Genomic DNA, 22,776 nt, shown 5'->3' on the forward strand with positions numbered 1-22,776 from the left:
TCATCAAAGAATGGATTTGGTAATGAACAACTGTGCAGCTTATAACACATTTTATGTATGTAGATGCACCAGGTAAAATGTGCTACTGTAATGCTGCCACTTTTTTCTCAAAGGAATAAAGAGAATTTGGACTGAAACAGGGCCATAATGACTAATAGGGTATACTGCATTTTCTTGAATAATGCTAAGGAGAGGATTTCAGAACTGCTTCCATGAAGTTTGTTGACCTAAACTCCAACAGTTGCTGGAAAAAATACAGAATGGGTATTCACACATTCCAAATGTCAGTATGTGCTGTTTTGATGACTGTAGGAGCTTTAGAGCAAGGATGGAAGAAGTGAAGACCACTAAGTAGAGGTCAGTACCAGCATGGTGAGAATAGAATGCTGGGCAGACAACATTCGGATCGTGGTTACTTGATCAGAGTAATGCTGACTGAACTGCAGTATTTACCAAAAAAGGCACCTGAAAGCAAAACAGTCAAAGCTGGTTTTATTTAGGGGACAAGGCACTCCTTTCTCATGCAGGGGTTGTGCTGCTTAATTGATATAATACATTTTGAGGTTGCAACAATGAGGAAGAAATGGGAAACCTCTTTATGGGTTTTTCCTCGGGTGTCTTCTTTCAGCCAGTACAATAGTTGAACTGAATTTGCTATGACCAAGTAACTTACTGATGGAATAATCACCTGTGGGCATCAGTATAAAAGAATTTTGTGGAATGGTTAAATAAGCAGTTTTTGGACTAGAAGTCAATATGTATGTAGTGCTCCCATGAGAATGAATCTGATGCTGAATTTGCACAGCTGCCCATCTTGTTAAGGTGTAGAGATTCATTTCTTCTTGCTGTATAGTGTAGACAGCCATTTGTAATCTGAAAATGAATATGCCACTGCAATAACATGCTTCTAGTTTCTAGTATCATTATAGAAGCTTTGACATCCTGGAAGTGAACTGCAGTTTGCTCTTTTGTAATTTTGCAGCTGAAGTTCACAGTTGTGATTATTCATAATTTTCTGCCAACTGATATTTACTTTGTAGATTTCACAGCCTCTTGGTTCCCATTTTCATTGATATCTCAGCACTCAAGCGACTCAGAGTACATACATCACTGAGCACTAGTAACTGTGCTTCAGTCTGCCACAACATTTCTACTCCAGCCTCCAGCTGCTGATGAGTAGATTCACCAAAACTGAAGTGAGCTGACCAAGTTATCTGGTCATTAATGGTGAGCATTCTCTACCTTTAGTCTTGTATATAATTTTCGTTCATGCAGTCTCAGACACAAGCAGCCATGTGATATGGGCTTAACATACTGGTAACCACTACTGGTGCAAGTTCTGTATATGGGCTCAATCTGCTGTTACCTATAGCTGATGCCATCTCATTGTTGGACTTCACTTTGAAACAACAAAGTTAAGGACTTTATATCTTCCTGCACCATTCCAATCTGGCATGTAAGCGATAAATATATACCTCTTTACCAGTGACCGTTTGTAACATTCTGATTACTACATTGTACTTCAGCATGACTGTCATCATATTAAAGGCCCAGCTGGCATCCATTCATTGATATTTAGAAAACCTGCACAAAAGGTAAAAGGTGGTTCCACTGCAATTACTCGGGTAACTCCTCTTGGAGTACATGCTTTCTTTTCCTCTTTGGAAAAGTTGCAGCTTACTTAAGAGTAGCTTATGCCGCCCTCAGTACAGGACAATATGACCCGGGAAACTAAAAAAAACATATATCTGTCTCACCTCTGTGGCAGTTTAACCCATTGTGTCTTTCTTAAGCACAGTTTAGTGGAGTACATGGAGAAGTCCGAGATTCAAACTCATGGCTTACATCACTTTCTTCACATTTTTTTTTTTTTTGGAAATAAACTCGATGGCACTTTTCAGCATAGCTGATATGGATTAGTCTGTTAATATAATGTTTATAAAAATGAAAAAAAAGTCGCTATAAGAAATTTGTTACATATGCTGGCTGCCTGTGTTATAGAATCTTAATGTCACACATGGGCCTGAAATAACGTACTAGTCATATTCAGACGCTCCTGGTAAATTGTGCCATTTCTGATGCCATATTGGTTCCATATAAAACTCCAAGACTCAATGTTTGGTCTGTACTGCTTCATATCAGTACATATTTGTTATAAGCCTGGCAGTCTTCAGTGATACCACCATTCTTTCTGCCAAGCCACTCATGCCTTGAAACCAAACCTGAATCCATTAGGTGCCAGCCTTTTGAATGGACTGGAACTCTGGATTTGACTAAATTTAAAATTGTCCACTTGAGATTTAAGAAACATGGTCATTAATGTCCCAAGAGTGAGGAAGGAAGAGCATCCATGACCTTTGGAGTTCAGGTCAGTTCCAGTTTCAGACATTGTTCTAGTTTACAAGAGCTGGTGCTGTAATAAAATGCTGTACATCATCAGTCAGGATCTCACCATTAGGAAAAAAGTGATGCCTTTACCACTGGGTAGACTAGCATCCTATCACATTCAGAGTACTGTGCCCATACTAGAATCTCCACATTAGAAAGTACAGTAGGCTTCCAAAAACGAACAGAGAAGCAAGTTGGAAAATGATTCATGATCTGTTGACTTTGATCTCTGGGTACAGGTAGACCTGCACACTGTACAGGATTAGAGAGTGGAAGATGTATGACTAATGTTTGAGATATACATCATGGATTGAGGGTCAGGAGTAGCATCTCAGGTTCTTGGTGAACCCTAAGTGTACTGAAAACTTTGAGATATATATCATGGATTGAGGGTCAGGAGCAGCATCTCAGGTTCATGGTGAACGCTAAGTGTACTGAAATTAGGGCTACCCTTTTCAAGTATTCTGGAACCATAGCATACTAAGGTGCCAGACTGTCTTCCACCCTTTTACAGTTGTTATCATGGGTGTTCCCCTGGTAAATCTGTTAGCATAAGGTATGGTGCAGGCATAGGATAAGAAGGTAGATGAAACAAGATGTCTTGGTTTTGTACATGATCCTAGGTTTCCAGAAGAGTTGCTGGCTTTGTCAGCTTTTAGACAGACACACAGGACATTTTTGTTTTCTGCTGGCTAAAAGCTAGGTGACTGTCTAACCTCACTGGTACACTTTGACCAGTTCATTACTCATTTTCTACCTAACATAGTACCCCAAAGTACCTCCTAAGGACTCCATCCTTTCAAGCGTACCTCTGTTTGCAGCTGGTGAAGCTTTTCTGGATACACTTAATCCCCTTCCTCTTCTACATGCTGAGCATACAATACATGAAGCTCTGGTCCCTTTTGGTATGTTTGCACTTCATGACATTATAACACGTGCTGTCTACACATATGCTAAATTTTATTCAGTTGCATGCTTGAGAATTTTTGTTCTTCAGTAGTTGAACTTTATATAATGTAAAATGCCATACCCCCCACCCCCAGATAACAAAATAGCATTTACTGATTTGGTTCTACCTCTCCACCAGGGGCAGCAATATCCTAGACCTGGTCATTACCAACATGGGCGACCAGTGTTCCACACCAGAGGTCAATTCCTCGTTGGTCAGATCCAACCACAAGCCAATCACCCTAGACATCCACATCCCACCCCCACCCCCCATTAGGGAAACCACCGTAAAAAAATTCTCCAAAGCCAACTTCACGCTTCTTAAGACAGAAGTGGCAAACGTCACGAAACCCATGCAGACAGACAATAGAGATACGATTGCTGAATCCTACACAAATGCACTTTATAAGCACTTATACGAGTGTATGGATTGTGCTATCCCTAACAGAACCAAGATGCTATCCTCCAAAAAAAGGAAGTCAATCTGGTGATCCCATGCCATAAACAAACAACTACAACAGAAGAAAGAAACTGTTGCAAAAAAGAGTAAAATTCCATGATTGGAGGAACTCCCTGGTCAGCCTCAGTAAGAAGCTGAGATCCCTCATAAAATCCTCCAAAGCTAGTTACGAAAACAAAATCGCCACTGATTCTAAAGACAACCACAAAGCATTCTATAGCTATGTCAAGAATCTCAATGGCAACACTCAGATCTGCTCTGAGTTACAGTACAATGGCACTAAATATACAGAACCAACTGATATTGCCAACATCCTGGCAGATAGGTTCAGTTCTTACTTTACCCCCCTCTCACCCCCTAAAGGGCCCATCTCTATACTGGAAGAATGCAAAGTTCCTGTAATCATGGCTGCAAAGGTAAAAACCACACTCTCCAAAGCCAAGAACACAGCATCCATGGGACCTGACAACATCCTAGGCTGCATTCTACATGAACTGCAGAATGAACTGGTACCCCACCTAAGCACCATGTTCAATCATAGCCTCACCTCAGGCTTTGTGCCCACTAAATGACGCACAGCGACGGTTATCCCACTCCACAAAGGGGGAGCCACCACGGACCCCGGGAACTACCACCCCAATAGCCTAATGAGCCTGGTCTGCAAGGCCATGGAACGTATCATCATGGATCTTATACACAAAGACATTGGTAATCTCCAAACTCTGGACCCCACCCAGTTTGGGTTTGTAAAAGGCAGATCATGTCTCCTAAACCTGATTGACTTCTTTGAAGCAGTCACCAAAGCCATAGACGAGGGTAAGGTGGTTCACACAGCCTATCTAGATCTCGCCAAGGCTTTTGACACCATCCCCCACTCTGGAATTATAGATAAACTCACTAAACTAGGTATAAATCCCTATGTCACAAGATGGGTTGCCAACTGGCTCACTGACAGAACCCACCCTGTGAAAGTAGCAGACTCCAAATCTGACTTCAGACCAGTGACAAGTGGAGTACCACAGGGTTCAGTCCTGGGTCCTCTCCTGTTTGTTATCTACTTCTCTGAAGTACAGGCTAACACAGAAGGTCTTTGGCTGATAAAGTTTGCAGATGACTGCAAACTAAGAGCCATAATCAAAACTCCTAACGATGTGGACATCCTACAAAAGGGCCTCACAGAGACAGATGCCTGGTGTCAAAGCCATGGCCTCAAGCTCAATGCCAAAAATTGCATTGTCATCCCCTTTGGTAAAAACTCTGTACCCATGAGCTACCACATAGGTGGTAGTCTACTTAACACCGAAAGTGTGATAAGAGACCTTGGGATACAGGTGGACAGTAGTCCCTCCTTTGATAATCACATCGCCACAGAAGTCAGGAAATCCTCCTATGTGGCACACCTCATCACAAAAGGTTTTTAATCCAGGAAAAAAGAGGTAATTGTTCCCCTCTACTTGTCACTCATTAGACCACTTATAGAGTACAACGCCCCTTTTGGTATGTATCTCACAAGACATCTACAAGTGTAAAGGCCGCAGAAATACCTCACAAAGAGGATTACTGGCCTCTAACAGATAGCCTATGCAGACCGTCTCAAAAAACTCCAGCTTTACTCCATCACATATCGCTTACTCAGAGGCGATCTCTGCCTAACATACAAAGCTATGTCAAAACCAGAGCTGTTGGACATGTTCCACTTAAAGAAATTCCAATCCCGCTGAGCTACACGCTCTAGGGACCTAAACCTTGTCACTACAATAAACAGAACATGCTGGAGGGATAGATTCCTGTCCCAGAGACTTCCCATACTCTGGAACAAACTACCTGTCTGTATCAGACAAAGCTCCCCATTAGCACTCTTCAAGAAAAATCTCGATGATTGGATGGGAAATAGGAAATTCACCCCGGGAATCACCTCTGTGGCTCTGCTCGACAGGGGCACAGGAAAATAATTTTCTTGGGTGGCGAAAGCCATGGTACTTTTTTGGCTAGGCTTATATAGACCCTAGGGCTAATAGCCTAGTACCAACCTATTATTTTGCTGTCAGGAACTTTTGCATGCAGATTAGACCTCAGCATTTTGGGCCAGGGCAAATATATGACCTTATACATAAACTGGCAGGGCTCCACTTCTGTTAGACAGTCAACATTTCATGACTGGCTGCTTGTGATTTAGAGGCAGTGAACTGTTGTTTTACTTTAAAAATGTCTTGTGTATTATGGCAGTTAAATCACTGCAGTATGACTGGTATTATTGAATGGATGAGATTGTGTGCATGGATGCCATAAATAATAATGCAAAAGTGTAAAATCCAAAGAACTCACATTAAAGGGCAAAAGTGTATAGATATGAACAATACAGATTAGCTTATGGGAGACTTTTTTGTATCCAACATGTTATTATAAAGATTCCAGGGATTACTTTAGTTGTTTGCTGTGAAACATCATAGCTTGGACATCTGAGTTTCCCATATAGTGAAAGACTTATTACACCTCTCTTAGGTGGTTTGTAGTTTAATGGACAGAAGTGTGTTTCTGATGTTTTAATAACACAGTGTAAGGGATAATGTATCACCATGAGGTGTTAACTGCATACTTAACACTGTTGAAATATTACCAAAACTCAAGAGGAGGTCAGCTTGATTGCGTATCTATACCTCTACACTGAGGCAATGTTAAGTATACATTAACACCATTTACTATATGTTATATTTCATAGTGTATTCATACATTACAAAAAAAATAAATAAATAAAAACAGAGATAGCTAAAAACAGAAGACTTGGAGATGCTCACTTGTTAAAAGGAAATGCCTTCCATTCCAGATCACCACTTCAGAAGGACTGTACCAGGCATGCTGGTGCATGCTGGGTTCATTGCAATTTATTCAGACATGGTTGTATGTTAACGAGCTTTTTGATGCAGGCACTGGATTATAGTAGCAAGATCTGAATGAGACAGTTGTTACAGAGAACAGCATTTTCCCATAGACTGAAATGAAAACACCTACACTGCATTTGTACTGGGATGTATATTGGAGAGGGGGTTAATCTAGCTCTCAATGTATTTCCACAAGAATCTGGGACAAAACAATGAATAATAAGGGTGTGGCAAAAGGTAAGAATCAGGAACAATTTTTTAAATATTATACTAGTTCATGTAAAAAGTGAATAGAACACACAATAAGAAAAATAAACTTCAGTCTCTGGCATTACTGACTGACTGTAATACTCTGTGATTTACCAGAAATCAAAAATTTTATGAGTGACAGGGCAAATGTTTGAGTCAAAATAAGGGATGGTTGAGAGGTATGACATCTGAGCCAGTATACAGTACCACTGTACTCACAGTAAAATGATCTTAATATGTCATTACTACCCCATGTAGTGATAAATAGCTGCATAACAGAGCATATTTACAAGCTGTCCTAACAAGGCCTTTTTACATACCAAGAACTCTGAAATCACAAAATAGTGTTTGTTAATTCCACTTATCACATGACCACAAAGTTGCGTCTTTATATTTGTTCTTAACATCAGTGTTTTCTTGTGTGCTAAGCAAGATAAATGCTAGGACATTTCAGGACTCTGCTGAACCTGTTTATTCGTTACATAGGATAACTTTTGTTTATACATACACACACACATGTATGTGTGTGTGTATGTGGGTGTATGATGATGAATGCTCTGAATGTTGAATCACAAATGATCGATCCAAAAAGGCTGAATCAGACAATGTTGATGACCATTAACAGCAGTTGCACAGAAGCCAGTAATGTGTTGCCTGTGTTTGCAGAACAGCTGGGTTTGGGTTTTTGCCCTTTCCCCAGTATAGTGTGATCCTGGAGTTGATATAAGAATCAGGGGTTGTGGGGATTAAAGGGGACTTGACCCCCATAGTACGTGTGTTGTGTTGTTTTTATTGCATTTCAACATTGTATGGTTCATTTTTTTGGGGTTGTTCATTTGTGATTTGACATTCAGAACATTACACATTCTGAATATATTCAATATACTATGTGTGTGTGTGTGTGTGTGTGTGTGTGTGTGTGTGTGTGTGTGTGTATATATGTGTGTATATGTGTGTGTGTGTGTGTGTGTGTGTGTGTGTGTGTGTGTGTGTATATATGTGTGTGTGTGTACATATAGATGAATAGATATAGCTATTATAAGGTCTGACATATATTAGGGTTTGACTGTACTTTTCTTAATGTGCACACATTTGTAATCATTTGACTATTCATTGCTGAAATGGAGTTTTGAGGAATTTATACTCATGTAACACACTACATTGCTGATTCATATTAGTTTTCTTGAATATCATTATTTCATTTTATGCTTGAAGGATTTAAAAAGCATAGGATAATAAAGCGTGTGTGTGCATGCGTGTTTTAGACCAGCAAACTGTTACACTGCACTGTGCTTTTATTATATTGTGTAATATTTTTGTACACTGTATATACATTATAACAAAATATTACATGACATTTTATACACGTTTATCTACAGATACAAAATATATATAATCTAAGTTTCAGTATGCATACATACATATATATACATTATCTGCAATCTTATTAAACAATTGCTCTTAAACACTTAAAATTTGAAACATGAAGCATGATAAATCTTCATTTGTCACTAACATATATAATTTCTGTCAGAATTTACATGGCATTTGCAGTTCTTTTAGTATGATTATAAGATGTTTCAGTTATACGCCTATCATATGCTATTAAACATTTCCTGGAAATATTACAGGTGAATGGAAGTTCAGAGCCACCAGAAACATTTCCTCTTGATCTTTTTATGTTTCCTTCTTGAAGTCTGTGTGCTAGATGTCTGGGTACAATGTTCCACTCTTATTGGCTGTTCTACTTCAGCACTTTTATTCTCACACTCTAAGTTTCTGAGGACCTGATGAAATCTTCCTTCTTGTTGTCTGAAGTCATATTCTACACTACAGAGAAAAACAAAATATCAGTCTTTAAATATGTACTGACAGGGATATAAAACCGTATCATCTTTTAATATTGCTTGTATGAAATGTATAACTGACAGGTTGTGCTTTAGTGGCATACTTTTTTTCCAAGGACAGAGGAAGACTAATGCCCCCCCAAATTTTTTTGACTTGTTTTTCAGCATCCTGATAAAACTTGTGAAAACATTTATAGACTGAATAATACATCTTGCAGTATACACAACAAATGTAATACTAAAGTGAACTCTGCAAGGAAAGTTTTTTTTTTTCATTTTGCATACTTACATATGTACAGGAATACATAAAATAACCAGAAGGATGACACTACAGATCTATCTAATTGTCTCCGTGTCACAGACTAAAGCAGGTGCCCAGACCTTAAGACCATCCGTCCAGGATTCTCAAGCTTTTTAAAGATTCAGCTGTCCTAGCACTATCTGCCCATTTTGTTGATTTTATTTATCTTCCACTCTGTCAGAGAAAATATACCTTGTCATATCAGGATTAAATTTTATTCATTTAATTTGTATCCTAGGCTTTTTCCTATCAGTTCAGTTTTTCCTTTGTGATATTATATCATTAGTTTTCCCCTAATAACTTTACAGACTATTATCGTATTCCCCTTTCTCTCCTCTTTTCAGGTAAAAAAGGGTTGCACTTCCCTTTTCTTTCCTTCCAAGCCATTCCCTCAATTCCATGCATCATCTGTTTAGCTTTTTTCAGCACTCTCTTCAGGTCTGTAACTTCTGTTTTGCAGAAGATCTCCAGAAATGCTCAGTTCAATCCAATGATGCCTTAAGTAGTGCCTGCAAAATTACATTATCCCCCTTTTAGTAGATTCTACTAACCAGTAGTTGTCTCTACCTAGATTCTACACACCTGTAGAACAAAATGCACATCCTAGGATTTGAGTTGCTTAAGACACTGTTTTTTAATAGTATGCATGATTATTTATCTTTTCTATAATGACAAGATCAGAGACAGGATCAGATACTGAGGAATGGAAGACTGAAGACTGAGCCCTAAGGAACACCTCTTTTTATTTTCTTATTTTATGAGACTATTACATTCTTATTATCCATCTGTTCTTCAGCCCACTGACGAGCATACTGCCTCTCCTATATGGTTCATCTTTACTAATAGCTTCTAGTATGGAATTGAGTCTAAGGATTTGTGAAATAAAAATGATTACATCCACATGGTTATCTTTACCCATGTCTCTAATAATCAAATCATCAGTCTGGACCAGGAAAGTTTGATGATCTAACAGCTCTGAATCCATGCTTGAATCCAGTTAACAACCCATCATGGTCCTGCCTTGAGTATATGCTTTATCTTGGGACTTCCTAACACTAAGATCCATCAGCTATAGCTAGTACAAAACCTGGCAGCTCAGTTGCTAACAGATATGTCCTGTTATCTATTTATTATGCAATGCTACAGAGATTTCACTAACCCATGTCCAGTTTAAAATACTGTTGTTAGTTTATTTGTGCCTGTATGATGTGGATACTTCTTGTATATAAAGGAGTTTGTTGGTCTGTATTGCTGTCTTGGGTGATGTGCCACCCAAGGGCTGCTGGTCATTTTTCAGAAGTAGTTGGAAATAGCTGGTGTCCCCCAGCCAGTTCTGTTCCTTTGGAATCTATTACAATGAGGTCTTTGTGACAGTCCTCCCTTCCCTTGCTTGAACAACTCCCTAAAAACTCATCCATTTGATATGACATACAGTGAAAAATATGTGGAAAAATTCTTAATTACACCATAACTATACTTTTATCACATTCTGTTATTTTAATTCTTCATATTATATTTTTGTTATTAAGTGCTTTGGTAGTTATACACTTGAGTGTATGTTAAGTAGTACTGAAGCTTATAAAATAATACTAAAGTAATATTATGCTGATTTTTTTGCATATGGGTCATGTATTCATTAAATGCTTTTCAAATCCACCAGAATTAATAATGCAGTTTGAATTTGAAGTGTAATGAATAGTCAGATACTCATGTTATTGCATTGCATCACCTTTTGTGGATTTATACCAACTCTTCACTCCTCCCTTACAAACATATTTCTTTCAACGAGTATCACATCTCCTGGCTGCTGTTAAGCTATGTGATAGCAGAGTCATATGAAATTCTTCTTAAATGTCTGCTAGCAAAAATCACAAACCACATAAAAGCCAGTAAATCCAAATGAACAATAAACTTTTATTCCAATACACTCTAGCACCTCTGCTAAACAGCCTTCAAGGAATAAATCAGTATAAAACAGCAGTCCCTTAAATATTCAAACATAAATAGGCAAACTTAAAACTAATTAACCAATTAAATAATTAAATATTAAAAATCTCCAATTACAGTCAACATTCAAGCCACAGGGAGACAAAGTTCCATATTTTAAAATAAAAACTGATTCCTTATGTAAAAGTTTATTTTTTATATCCCCACTACCATAACCATCAGAAACCACTTGTTCTAAAACTGTCCCCTGAAGTCCCCCGGGTCACTATTATGAAGCTTAAAATGTTGTACAACTGGATTCTCTGCTGACATGTTCCTGGAGTTGTACCTTAAAGGCTGTCCTACTTTCCCCTATGTAAAATAAGTTACACGGGAATTTTAATTCATATATAATCCCTTCTGTATTGCAACAATATCTTTTCTGATTCAGACACTATCCCATTCATTTTATCAAAACTCCTCACAATAAATTTATAACTTGAACAGCTGCCACATGTAACAGTCCTTATGTTATTCAATTCCCTAAAGGGAGACATCACAGGGAAAGAAAATCTACTACGTACCAACATGTATTTTACATTTCTTCCCCGTTTATACAAAATAAAAGGAACAGTATACAATACATTGGAAAACTCCTTAGATTTCAAAAATAACAAAAAAAAAAATTAAGCTGCTCTCTAAAATTACTATATGTGGTAATCATATAAACTTTTCTGCAAACAGCATTTTTACATGTCTGTGGTACTATATTTCTGTTAATAGGCTTAGTACCAAAATTAACACCCCTATCATTTACTTCATTTACCAGGTTCTTAGAATATCATTCCAAAAGCCCCCTATCATAACCCCTTTTAAGAAACATTTGTATAGTTTTCCGTAACACATTACAAAAATCTAATTCATTGTTACATAATCTCTGTAAACAAAGAAATTCAACATAGGGTAAAGCAGATAGCAAGTGAGGGGATGACAACTATTACCCTAAAGGCACTGACATCCATCTTCAAATTTTCTACGCACCTTAGTTTTAATCACACTATCACCATTGCCCTCTAATTGAACATCTAAAAATTCTATCTTCTTCCCAAACTTGAGTCATCAAAACTTAAACCAAATCCAATACTTTGTAAATTTTGCACAAATTCTAACATGAAATCATGACCCCATTAAATAAATATTAAATTATCAATATTGCTATAATATCAAATCATATATTTCCTAAAGAATTCCTGATTATAAAAATATTCTGACTCAAGTAAGCCCATTAGCAAATTTGCATGCATGGGGGCAAAAGGTGTCCCCATTGCTGTCACTTGTATTTGATGATATAACTTCTTATTAAATTCAAAATAGTTATTCTTTAAACAAATGTGGACTAATTCTATAACAAAACTTGATAAAGGGCTCTCCCCTAGATAATACTGAAGAGCCTCCACACCAAAAGTATATTTAATGTTGATGTGTAGACTTCATATATGAAGAGTTATCCAGAACATATCACTCATCCACTTAACATCTGATATTTTGTTCAAAATATTCAAAAGTGCCCCTTATACAAGAATGTAATTTAATAACAAACAGAAGCAACTGCTTATGAAGTAACATGTCAATATTATGTAAAAAACATTTATATGCAGAAACAATGGGCCATCCTGGGGATTACAACAATCTTTGTGAATCTTGGGCAGACAATAAAATAAGGCCATGGTGCATCCCTCACTGCTAAACTTATTTTCTTTATCATCCATAGACAAATACCCAAGTCTAAAACCTTTATTTAATAAATCTTGACATTTCCCCAAAATTTCTTTATATATATATATATCCAAATTAACTATTCCTTATACATTTTTATCAGAGAGATGTTCATAACACATTTTCAAATATTGAGTATAGTTCATAACCACAATCTCATTGCCTTTATCTGATGGTTTGAATATTAATTTGTTCTCTTTACTTAAACTTTGTAACATCCTCCATTCAGATTTGGTTAAACTGTATATCATTCTTATTTTTTCATAAATTCATAATTTGCTGATCTGATGTTGTTAGTCTTCGTTCATTCCTTACTGATGGGTTATCGGTTCTGTCCTCGGAACTGAGCCAGCCAATATCAAGCTCATGTCAGCCAAAAACTCTTGAGCCAAGGTCCTACCCAGAATGCTCTGCTCCTTGTTACCTCAGATCTCGTTTGCCACATTGCTGTACAGCCATGTCAAGCTACTCTCTCAGCTAAGTGTCTAATTTTTTGAAAGTTTTATACATTGTTCTTACTTTAAAGTTTTTCATATAGTTTCTCTTAATATTTTCCTACCCTATCATATACTTTAGACTCTCTCCCTTTAGTCTTTTTCCCTTTATTACCCTTTTCTTACCTCTGAGGTAATTCTTCATTACCATCGTTGGTAATCCTTCCTTTTTCTCTTCTTACCCTTTTGGGTAGCCTTTCCTCTTCTTTTTGGTACTGTTCTTCTTCTTCTCCACATCATTATGTTGGATAAGAAAAGTAGTGTTGGTTTTAAGCAGTATAAGGATTGTGGTCGTAAGTTACCACTTTCCGATGGCCATGACTTATGTGTCTACTGTCTGTCTCCCACCTTACTGTGGATCCCCCATGTGGGATTTGTAAAATTTGTTCGACCAGGACTCTTAATGAGAAGAAGAATAAATTAATATTGAAAGGTCTTCTCAAATCTCCTTTCTCTGAGGTTATTTCTGGGTCAGAGGGCTCACCCCCTCCTGTTAAACCCCGTAAGAGGCATTCTTCCTCATCGAGGTCACTCCCTTCTTCTCCCTCTGGAGATCGTAGGGAGTTGACTCATAAGAAGGTGAAATTGATTACTACTTTGGCACTGTCACCTTTGACCCTGTCGGCCCTAGGCTTGGCACTGCCTCAAATGATTCTGGCTCCAGCCATGTCTTTCTTATCATCACCGGAGTTCCCGGTGCAGACAACTATGGCTCCATTAGTTCTGTCTCAGCCCTTACCACCACCATCAATGCAGGTACAGTCCCCTTCAGCACAATTGGTAAAATCCCCTTCAGTTCTGAGTATGGCATTTCTGTCCTCTATGACGCAGACATTTTCGGCACCGACATGTTCTTCAGTGCAGTCCTTCTTGGTACCATCCTTATTACTGGTGCAGACACTTTCCTCGACGGCACCATACCCATTGGGGCAGACTTTTGCCTTTGCAGTGCAGACAACTTCAACTTCTATGGCGCTGACATCATCAGCGCAGACTACTTCCACACCATTTTCTTCAGTGCAGGCGTCCTTGGTTCTGGGCTCTGCACCCCTCAAATTAGCAAGAACCAAGTATGCTCCTTCCTTGGATCCATTCGCTGGTAGTCAATACAGTCCTTTTCTAGAAAAGCCAGAATTGCCATCAGCTTTCTCTATTAGGTCAACCAGGAGCCTCTCTGAGCAAGATGTGTTGCGGCTTTTTGACCAGTTGCTTGTGGCTAGAGGTCTCTCTCACCCATCAAGGTCCACGATACCTCCTTCAGGTGACCGTATATTTACTCAAACTCCAACGTACACTCCTCCTTTGACTTCTATGCAAGTTTTGATGCCTATTACTCTGACCGCAACTTCCCTTTCTCCAACTCCAGTCGTGGATCTCACTTTGGAATTGGAGTCGTCCTTGTGGCCCTTGGTGCACTGGGCATTGGGCTCTTCTCAAGCTAGTGGCTGTGCATGAGGAGGCCATTCCTGGTTCCATGCCGATTTTTTTCTATGGCACCCTCCAGGAATCCTCTCTCTCTCATAGCTCACAGTCCTCTTGAGACTCCTGGTCTGGGGGTCAGCTCGTTGGGGTAGGGTGTGACCCTGGTTCCAAGGTTGTCATGCTTGGTTCCAAGCTCCCATCCCTCCAGGCCATGGAGAGGGCACTTGCCTCTGCTGGCAAACCCTACATGTCAGAGTCCTCTCCACCCTCTGTGCCACAGCTGTCACAAGCCACAACCACCAGACACCAGGCACAAGGGCCTCAGGTTTCTCCTCCTCAGGAGACCCCCTCTTTGCAGTCTTCCCCAGAACCTCCCACTGAGGAAGTACCCCACAAAGCGTCATGCAAGAGGAAGCACATGGACTCCACTGAAGAGTCATTGATTGAAGATACGTATTTTGATGACAGAGAAGGGTCCTCACGGTCACCCTCTGATGAGGTGTCCTTTGGGGACATCCTTGAGATCCTTAGACAGAGGGGTGACTGGAAGTACTCTAATCCTTCCTCTGAGGAATCCATATTCTGGCAGGCTTTTTATGCCCGGCCCCCTACCTGGTCACCCCACTGGCCGATGAGCTCATCCAGCTCATTGTCTAGCACAGATGGAAGTCTCCTGACAACCTGGAAGTGATACTAAGGAGACCGGATAAAATATTATCGCCCCCAGCTGAGCACTCACATTGGTCTTCCAGTAGATGCTATGGTGGTGGCAGCTGCAACTAAGAAGGATTTGGCAGAAAAGAGCCAAACTCTCCATCTGCCCAACAAGGAATCCCGGGCGATAGAGAGACTAGGGAAGCATGTGTTTGATTCATCAACCTTCGCCTTAAGGTCTTTGAACTATTTGGCACACTACCAGGCTTCAGAAGGATTTTATCAACCAGCTCTCTGAAACCTTGGCAGGAGCTGTTTCTGATGAGGTCCGTGACAACGTGGCTTCTCAGATAGCCACCCTAGACTCCATTTCCAACTCTTCCATGCATCTTATTTCTCACGCAATGGAAGGAGCAGCTAGAACGGCAGGCATGGGTATAGTCACCAGACGACATGCCTGGATGCACCTTTGCGACTTCGCAGACTCCTTTAAGGCTTCCTTCATGAATGCCTCCATCAAGACTGCTTCTTTGTTTGGCCCTAAAGTGAAAGATGCGCTGGGAAGGTGCGAACAAGATGACAAGACCTTATCTGCCATTGGTGTCAGACACTTCACTCCTCAACGATTCTACTCCAGAAATCAGAGGAGCGGGAAGATGTGGCACAGGAAATCACAGGGCTCTTTCTGGGATGCACATGCTGAGTTCTTCCCTAGAGGCAGAGGGGGAAACTCCAATGGAAGATGCCTCTTTCGGGGCAGAGATGGTCCGTAAATCTGGGATTCCAGAGATTCCTTCTCTGGCCAACCCTATCAGCATTCCTAAAGTGTTGCCCGACTGCTCACCTCTGGAAGCAGTCAGGGGTCATTTTTCCTTGTACCCCACTGCCTGGCAAAATATAACCACTGACTCTTGGGTACAAATAATATCCAGAGGCTATCACATCCCCTTCCATCTTTGTCCAATCTCATCCAGAGTATTACCCGACGTTCCACCCAGTCAAAGGGAAGCAGCAGCACACAAAATCCAAAAGCTGCTACATAAAAGAGTCATCCAGGCGGTCCCCCTAGACCATATAGGATCCGGTTTTTACTCAAGGTTCTTTTTAGTGCCAAAAAAGACAGGGGACTGAAGACCAATTCTGGATCTCAGCACACTGAACAAATTTGTAAAAACAGAGAAATTCTGGATGGTCACGGTTCAGTCTATCCTTTATCTTCTGGAAGACTACTACTGGATGTGCTCTGTAGATCTTCAAGATGCGTATTACTACATAAAAATGGACAAACGCTCAAGAAGATACCTCCACTTCCACATAGGAGCCAGTCACTACCAATTTTGAGCTCTGCCCATCGGTCTCTCTACAGCCCCCAGAGTGTTCACCAAATTCATGGCAGTGGTTATCGCTTACTTGGGATCTCAAGGATTCCAGGTGTTTCCATATCTAGACGACTGGCTTCTTACCGCCCCCACTAAGCATCTACTGGAAGAAGCCCTGCACTACACTCTCCTCACAGCACAAAGCCTGGGAATCACTATCAACTGAGAGAAGTCCAACCCAACCCCAGCTCAGTCTCTGTAATTCATAGGGGTTCTGTTGAACACAAGAAATTGCACAGCATCTCTTCCAGATCACAGGCTTCAAAGAATAAGGCAACAGGTTCAACCGCTGCTCTGTCACCACAAATCTCTCTCTCGATGTATACTCCAACTCTTGGGGTCAATGGCAGCTTCGATCACCATTGTTCCTCCAGCCAGATTCCACATGAGGCTCCTTCAATGGCTAATTCTTACCCAGTGGTACCCTCTACAACATCCTTTGTCTTTTCGGATAAGTGTAACTCAGAAATGCAAGCAAGATTTACTCGGGTGGACGTCTCAAAATCCACAACAGTGGTCTTGTCCCATCAGCCCCCATCAACCGATAGCCATGGTGACCACGGACGCCTCCCTGTTGGGGTGGGGGGGCTATATCAGGGAAACTTGGTCCAAGGCACCTGGTCAGAGACAGAGGCCCTTTTGCATATCAGTGTCCTGGAACTGAGGGTGGTACTACTAGCATTGCAAGCATTTCATTCCATCCTTCTGTCAAGGACTGTTGTGATCCAATCAGACAACATGTCAGTGGTCTGGTACATCAAGCAAACAAGGGGGCACCAAATCTTTCCCGTTAGGCCAAGGCCTTGAGAATGTGGCAATGGGCGATAGCTTCCAACCACTTTCTAATTGCAATGCACATTTCCGGGAGGTCCAACGTGATACCACACAAATTGAGCAGGTGGATTCTGCAGCCTCACAAGTGGTCCCTGAATCCTATGATAGCGGCAAGAACCTTCAACCGCTGGGGCCAGCCTTGCTGTGACCTATTTGCCTCACCAACCAACTACAAGTGCAGCAACTATTTTGCCCTGATCCCCCCTCGGGGACAGTCACCGAGAGACGATCTAGTCCACGCTTGGTCCTCGGGTCCACTTTATGCTTATCTTCCTTTTCCCCTCATCTCCCAATTTCTGAAGAAAACACAACAGTTGAAGAGCAAAGTGATCCTCATTGCTCCATATTGGCCTCAAAAAGTCTGGTTTCCCTTCCTCTGGCCTCACCTGCTAGATCAACCATGGATCCTCAGTCCATCCCCAACATTAATCTCCCATCCTCAGGGTCTGACTCACCCCAGTCTAACAACCCTGAAACTGACAGCTTGGTTTCTCCACTTCCAATGATTGCCAGACAGGAAAACCTCTCATCCCCTGTGCGCAATATTCTTATTGCATCTCATAAATCGTCCACCAGACTAATCTATCTTAATAAATGGAAAAGGTTCTCTCTATGGGCAGTGAATAAACAATTAGACCCCTTGTCAGCCCCAGTTTTGGTGGTTTTGGATTACTTATCACATCTTTTCCACTCTGGGGTGTCTGCCTCTACTATTCATGTACATTTAGCTGCCATCTCAAATTTCCACATTGGTTTTCAGGATTCTTCACTTATGTCACATAGACTCTGTAAAACTTTCTTGAAGGGGGTTAGCCACCTAAAACCTCCCTTTAGAGAACCGGTACAACCTTGGGATTTGGCATTGGTTCTGCAAGCTCTAACAGCACCCACCTTGAACCTACATCTACATATGATGTGAAATATATCTCTTGGAAAACTTTAGCTATCACATCGGCCAGAACTTTAAGCCTTATGCATTAAACCTCCCTATCTTATCTTCCATAAGGATAGGGTATCACTGAGAACTAATTCTTCCTTTTTACCAAAAGTGGTGTCATAGTGGTCTATCAACCAATCTATCGATCTCGCGATGTTCTTTCTTAACCGCTCTAACAAGGGAGAGTATTGCCTGCGCTCCTTGGATGTTCATAGACAATTACGTTTTTATCTGGACAGAACAAAAGCTACCCATAAATCAGACCAACTGATTCTGGCCTTTTCTGGATCTAGACAAGGTCATCCTGTCTCAAAAGTTACATTGGCTTCATGGTTGAGAAATTGTATTACCTTTATCTACAACAAAAACAATCTCACCTTGCCTCATAGAGTGAAAGCTCATTCTACAAGATCTATGGCAACTTCAGCAGCTTTCCATGCTAAGGCTTCCCTCAATTATATTTGCTCAGCTGCGACTTGGGCCAGGCCTCATACCTTTATTCTTCGTTACAAATTGGACTTGGCCTCCAGAGTTAGAGCTTCTTTTGGCTCCATGGTGCTCAGGAATGTCCTTCCATGAAGGCCACCCAGGGATACGGGTAGCTGGGGACTCTGTCCCATCAGTAAAGAATGAACGAATATTAACAAAATCAGATAAAAGTTATGTATTACCATACCGTTCCATCTGTTTGGTTGATCTTCATTCATTCATTACGTCCCACCATCCGTCCCCCATCCAGAGGCTCCTGGTTGATTTCATATACTCCTTTATTGTAGGTCTGTTATGACAGGTTTGCTAGCAGCAGTCTTGTAGCACTTTACTGCATATGCTATACCTGATTTTGCTACATTATATTTTACTAGTGACAGTGCTGTTTTACTAGTAATGGCAGTAATGGCCCTGTAACAAACTATTCCATACACATTATATGGTTTTGCTACAGTATATTTTACTAGGGACAGTGTTGTTTTACTAGTAATGGTCCTGTAACAAACTATTCCATATACATTACACGTTTTTGCAGCAGTATAGTTTTGCACTGCAGGTAACATGCGCGCGCACACAGACACACACACACACACACACACACACACACATACACACATTGCAGAGCTATAATCCTAGGTAAACTGTAATGTTGAAGCTGTCAGTGCTAACCAGTGACTCTGATGATCATTACAACTGTAAATGTCGATGAGCACCATTGCTGTTACGTTATCAACAGCATATTTGTTTTCCCTACTCAGGCAGCAGTGCCTCAGTGCAACCTTACAATGTCACAGTCCTTTTCCCATTTATTGTCACCCTAGAAGGTATCCAAGCAGTAACATCTTTACAAATCAACAGAGAAGTTTTCATCCTTTGCCCACATAATCCTACAAATCCTTCTGCTTTGTAGCATTTTTGTAGTTGATGTTTTAAGTGCTGATTATTTTGGTTTCTTCCTTTGTTCTACACCTGCACGGCAACGTGTTTGCTCATCTCAGATTGTGCCTACTTAGACATTTCCATCCCACCTTCTGTTTTCCTTTATTGTGCATTACCGCCCACTCTGCCGACTCCCTCCCACCAGACTACCTTTCTAATTGGTATTTTATATAAAGGACATTGTAGTTCCATTTGTTATGCAAATACACAGAATCATTGTTCATCTTCTCAGACTTTGTTTTACTGGTTAAACCCTTCTTCTCAATCTTCTGTTTTTCCTCACTGTGGCTTTTCACACTTTCCACTCTTTTCTACAGTCCTTTATTTCTAATCAGAGCACAGTCCATACAAGGCATTGGCTCTTCTGTCGAATATGCATACTTTAAACTCTTTTCCATTCTGTTGTCCTGCTAAACAGTTTCACGTGAGAAGTTTCATCTCTCCATGCTTCTGTGTTTTATTTTATCTAAACAAAATAAATTTACTGCATTAGAGAGAGAAAATATCATCAAAGAAGAGACATTTGTCCCTTTATTGGACAGCTAAAGTACTACACTGCTTCATCTTAAAAGGATATTGATTTCTAGGAAGTCCACTTGTGGTTTCACTTCTACCTCATTGAATCTTTTAAATAGTTAAGAACTGCAGGGCAAAAAATCTCTCCCAAGTTACTTGCAGAACTTCTGTCCTCCTCATAGGGTACCCATGCAAATCCTTGCATTGATTGTTTACGTACAGATAAACTTCAGTCTTCTTGCACTCTCATCCCCAGCCACTCCACATTCCAATACATGTATTCTCTCTAAATCTCATCTACTATTGCATCCCAATATAGTTCTTGTAAAGTTATAAAAAAAAAAAAAAACTAAACAACTTAATTGCATAAGCATATGGTAGAAAACAAACATAACATTTTCATAAATGAACTACAACAACAAAAAAAAATTACCAACTTAAAAAAGAATGCCTCTCCTAACTTCTGGTAAGAAACCATAATAATTATAAGTGATGTAACATATATCATATCATAAGACATCTCAAGTCTATAATACATAGAAGCATTGCTCTTCTTTCAGATGTTGTCTTATTGGCTAAACACTCCTCAGCCATGTGTTTTTCCTCACTGTGCCCTCCCACAGTTTCCTCTGTTTTCAGCAGTCCTTTATTTCTGATCAGAGCACAGTCCATACAGGACATTGGCTCAAGTACAGCCCCAACGATATACAGATTGTCTTCTCCTTCCTCTTAAAAAGGAGCAATTCCATTTCACCCATTCTGCAGTAACTCGTGTTTCTTTCTCTCTGTCTTTCTGTCACACACACATACCCACATGCAGTGCAACTTAATATTCATAAACACATCTGTGTGCAGGAGACACTGAACCGAACCCAAGTCCACTTATATAAAAAAAACCCTGTATACACAAACCTTATACACACCGTAAAGAACAAAAAGCATACAAATACATGTCACATTTATTCAAAGCCCATGTAAATCGACTGAAACCTTACATGCTAGCATTTTGGGAACATGGCTAAACCACATGTTCAAAAGATGGAATTCACTGTAGCAGCCTACATTTACAGAGAAAAGAATGAACTCAAAACATCATAGGTTCTTCTCATACACTATGACATAAGCTCAGATTGTACCCAAAACAGCCACCATCAGTCAGTGGAATGGAATAGATCCTAGTATCCATGAATGACCATATCGGTTGTGTCGCACTCTTACTAGTAACACTTAAATGCGTCACAGTAACTGTAATGGGGAACGACTACTCCTTGAAAATTTTAGTATTTCTTGGAACTTGACTGTAAGAAACCACCTCTGCCTTATCTACTGCCACGGCTTCATGCAGTTCATAACTATACCAACTTGTTTAGGTCCCAAAACATTATTATCTGTCTACTAAAGATCTCAGAACAAAAAAATCAAAATATCCAAAAATGAATTCTTACAAATTAGCTATGAAATTACATCTGCAAAGGAATCCTGCTTTACATCCTCGGTGATCACAATCCTGCCATTACCATCTTGAAAAAAAGCCACTGACCAATCCCAAAAAGTTAACCAGGATGTGGAATGACCACAGGGCAAGAAGTCATCATCAAATGGGAATGACAGATAGGCAACCTCCATTGACTATTCTGCTCAAATATTAAACCTGATAACACTGTGGGATATATGCACACCATTGACAACCAGAAGAATCAGAAAAACACCCTTACATTAGATGAACAAGACAGCAAGGGGACAAATGAAAACAAATGACTTGAGTTTGGAGAAAATACAAACCGAAGACAATTTAGCATCATTCTGCAAGTACAAACAGACCAGAATGAAGCACTAGTGCCAAATCAAACTGGGTAAAGAGGAGTATTTTGCAAGGCAATAAAATAAATAAATCAGCAGTCTTCTGTAAAATAATCAATAATGTTATCAGCCAAAAAAAAGGTAAAATAAGGACAATCCATTGGATCTAACATCATACCAAATATCTTCACCATCAACTTTAAACCTGTCATCTAAAAGTGGTCAAATATTTGCTCTGACAGCAGTTTATCAGTGACAGAACAATCAAAATGTCACATTCAAAACCTCAGCTACAGTTTATTTTACAGATGGTTTATGTATAAAAAATGTAACTTCAACAAGCACAAGGGCCATCTATTACCCTTTATGGATAACCTATTTCTGATATATCTAATAAAGGTATGAAAGTACATTGTATATACAATAATACTAATGATAAACATATTTCTCAAAGAAGGATCCTGTCCTACAGCCTGGCATTATTCAAAAAGCATCCCATTATTTAAAAGTGGTGAACAAAACAAGGTAGAAAACTGCA

At 39.9% G+C, this 22,776-nt stretch overlaps 2 protein-coding genes across 3 annotated transcripts in view; one reads left to right on the top strand and one right to left on the bottom strand.

The window, feature by feature from the left end:
* Positions 1-22,776, top strand: part of DOCK2 (dedicator of cytokinesis 2) — a 4,134,711-nt gene that overhangs the window by 2,197,642 nt on the left and 1,914,293 nt on the right. The gene's annotated exons all lie outside the window — the stretch shown is intronic.
* The window catches only part of INSYN2B (inhibitory synaptic factor family member 2B), a 689,561-nt gene continuing 674,986 nt past the window's right edge, over positions 8,202-22,776 (bottom strand). Inside the window, exon 4 of one of the 2 annotated variants that reach the window (XM_044069536.1) lies at positions 8,202-8,754. In XM_044069536.1, the coding sequence (XP_043925471.1) occupies positions 8,568-8,754 (187 nt within the window). In that variant the 3' untranslated portion in view covers positions 8,202-8,567. The remainder of the gene's footprint in view (positions 8,755-22,776) is intronic. The other variant, XM_044069538.1, reaches the window with a different exon arrangement.

Source organism: Protopterus annectens, chromosome 4.part0 (genome assembly GCF_019279795.1).
Source record: "Protopterus annectens isolate FY-2018-M chromosome 4.part0, PAN1.0, whole genome shotgun sequence".
Classification (NCBI taxonomy): Eukaryota; Metazoa; Chordata; order Ceratodontiformes; family Protopteridae; genus Protopterus; species Protopterus annectens.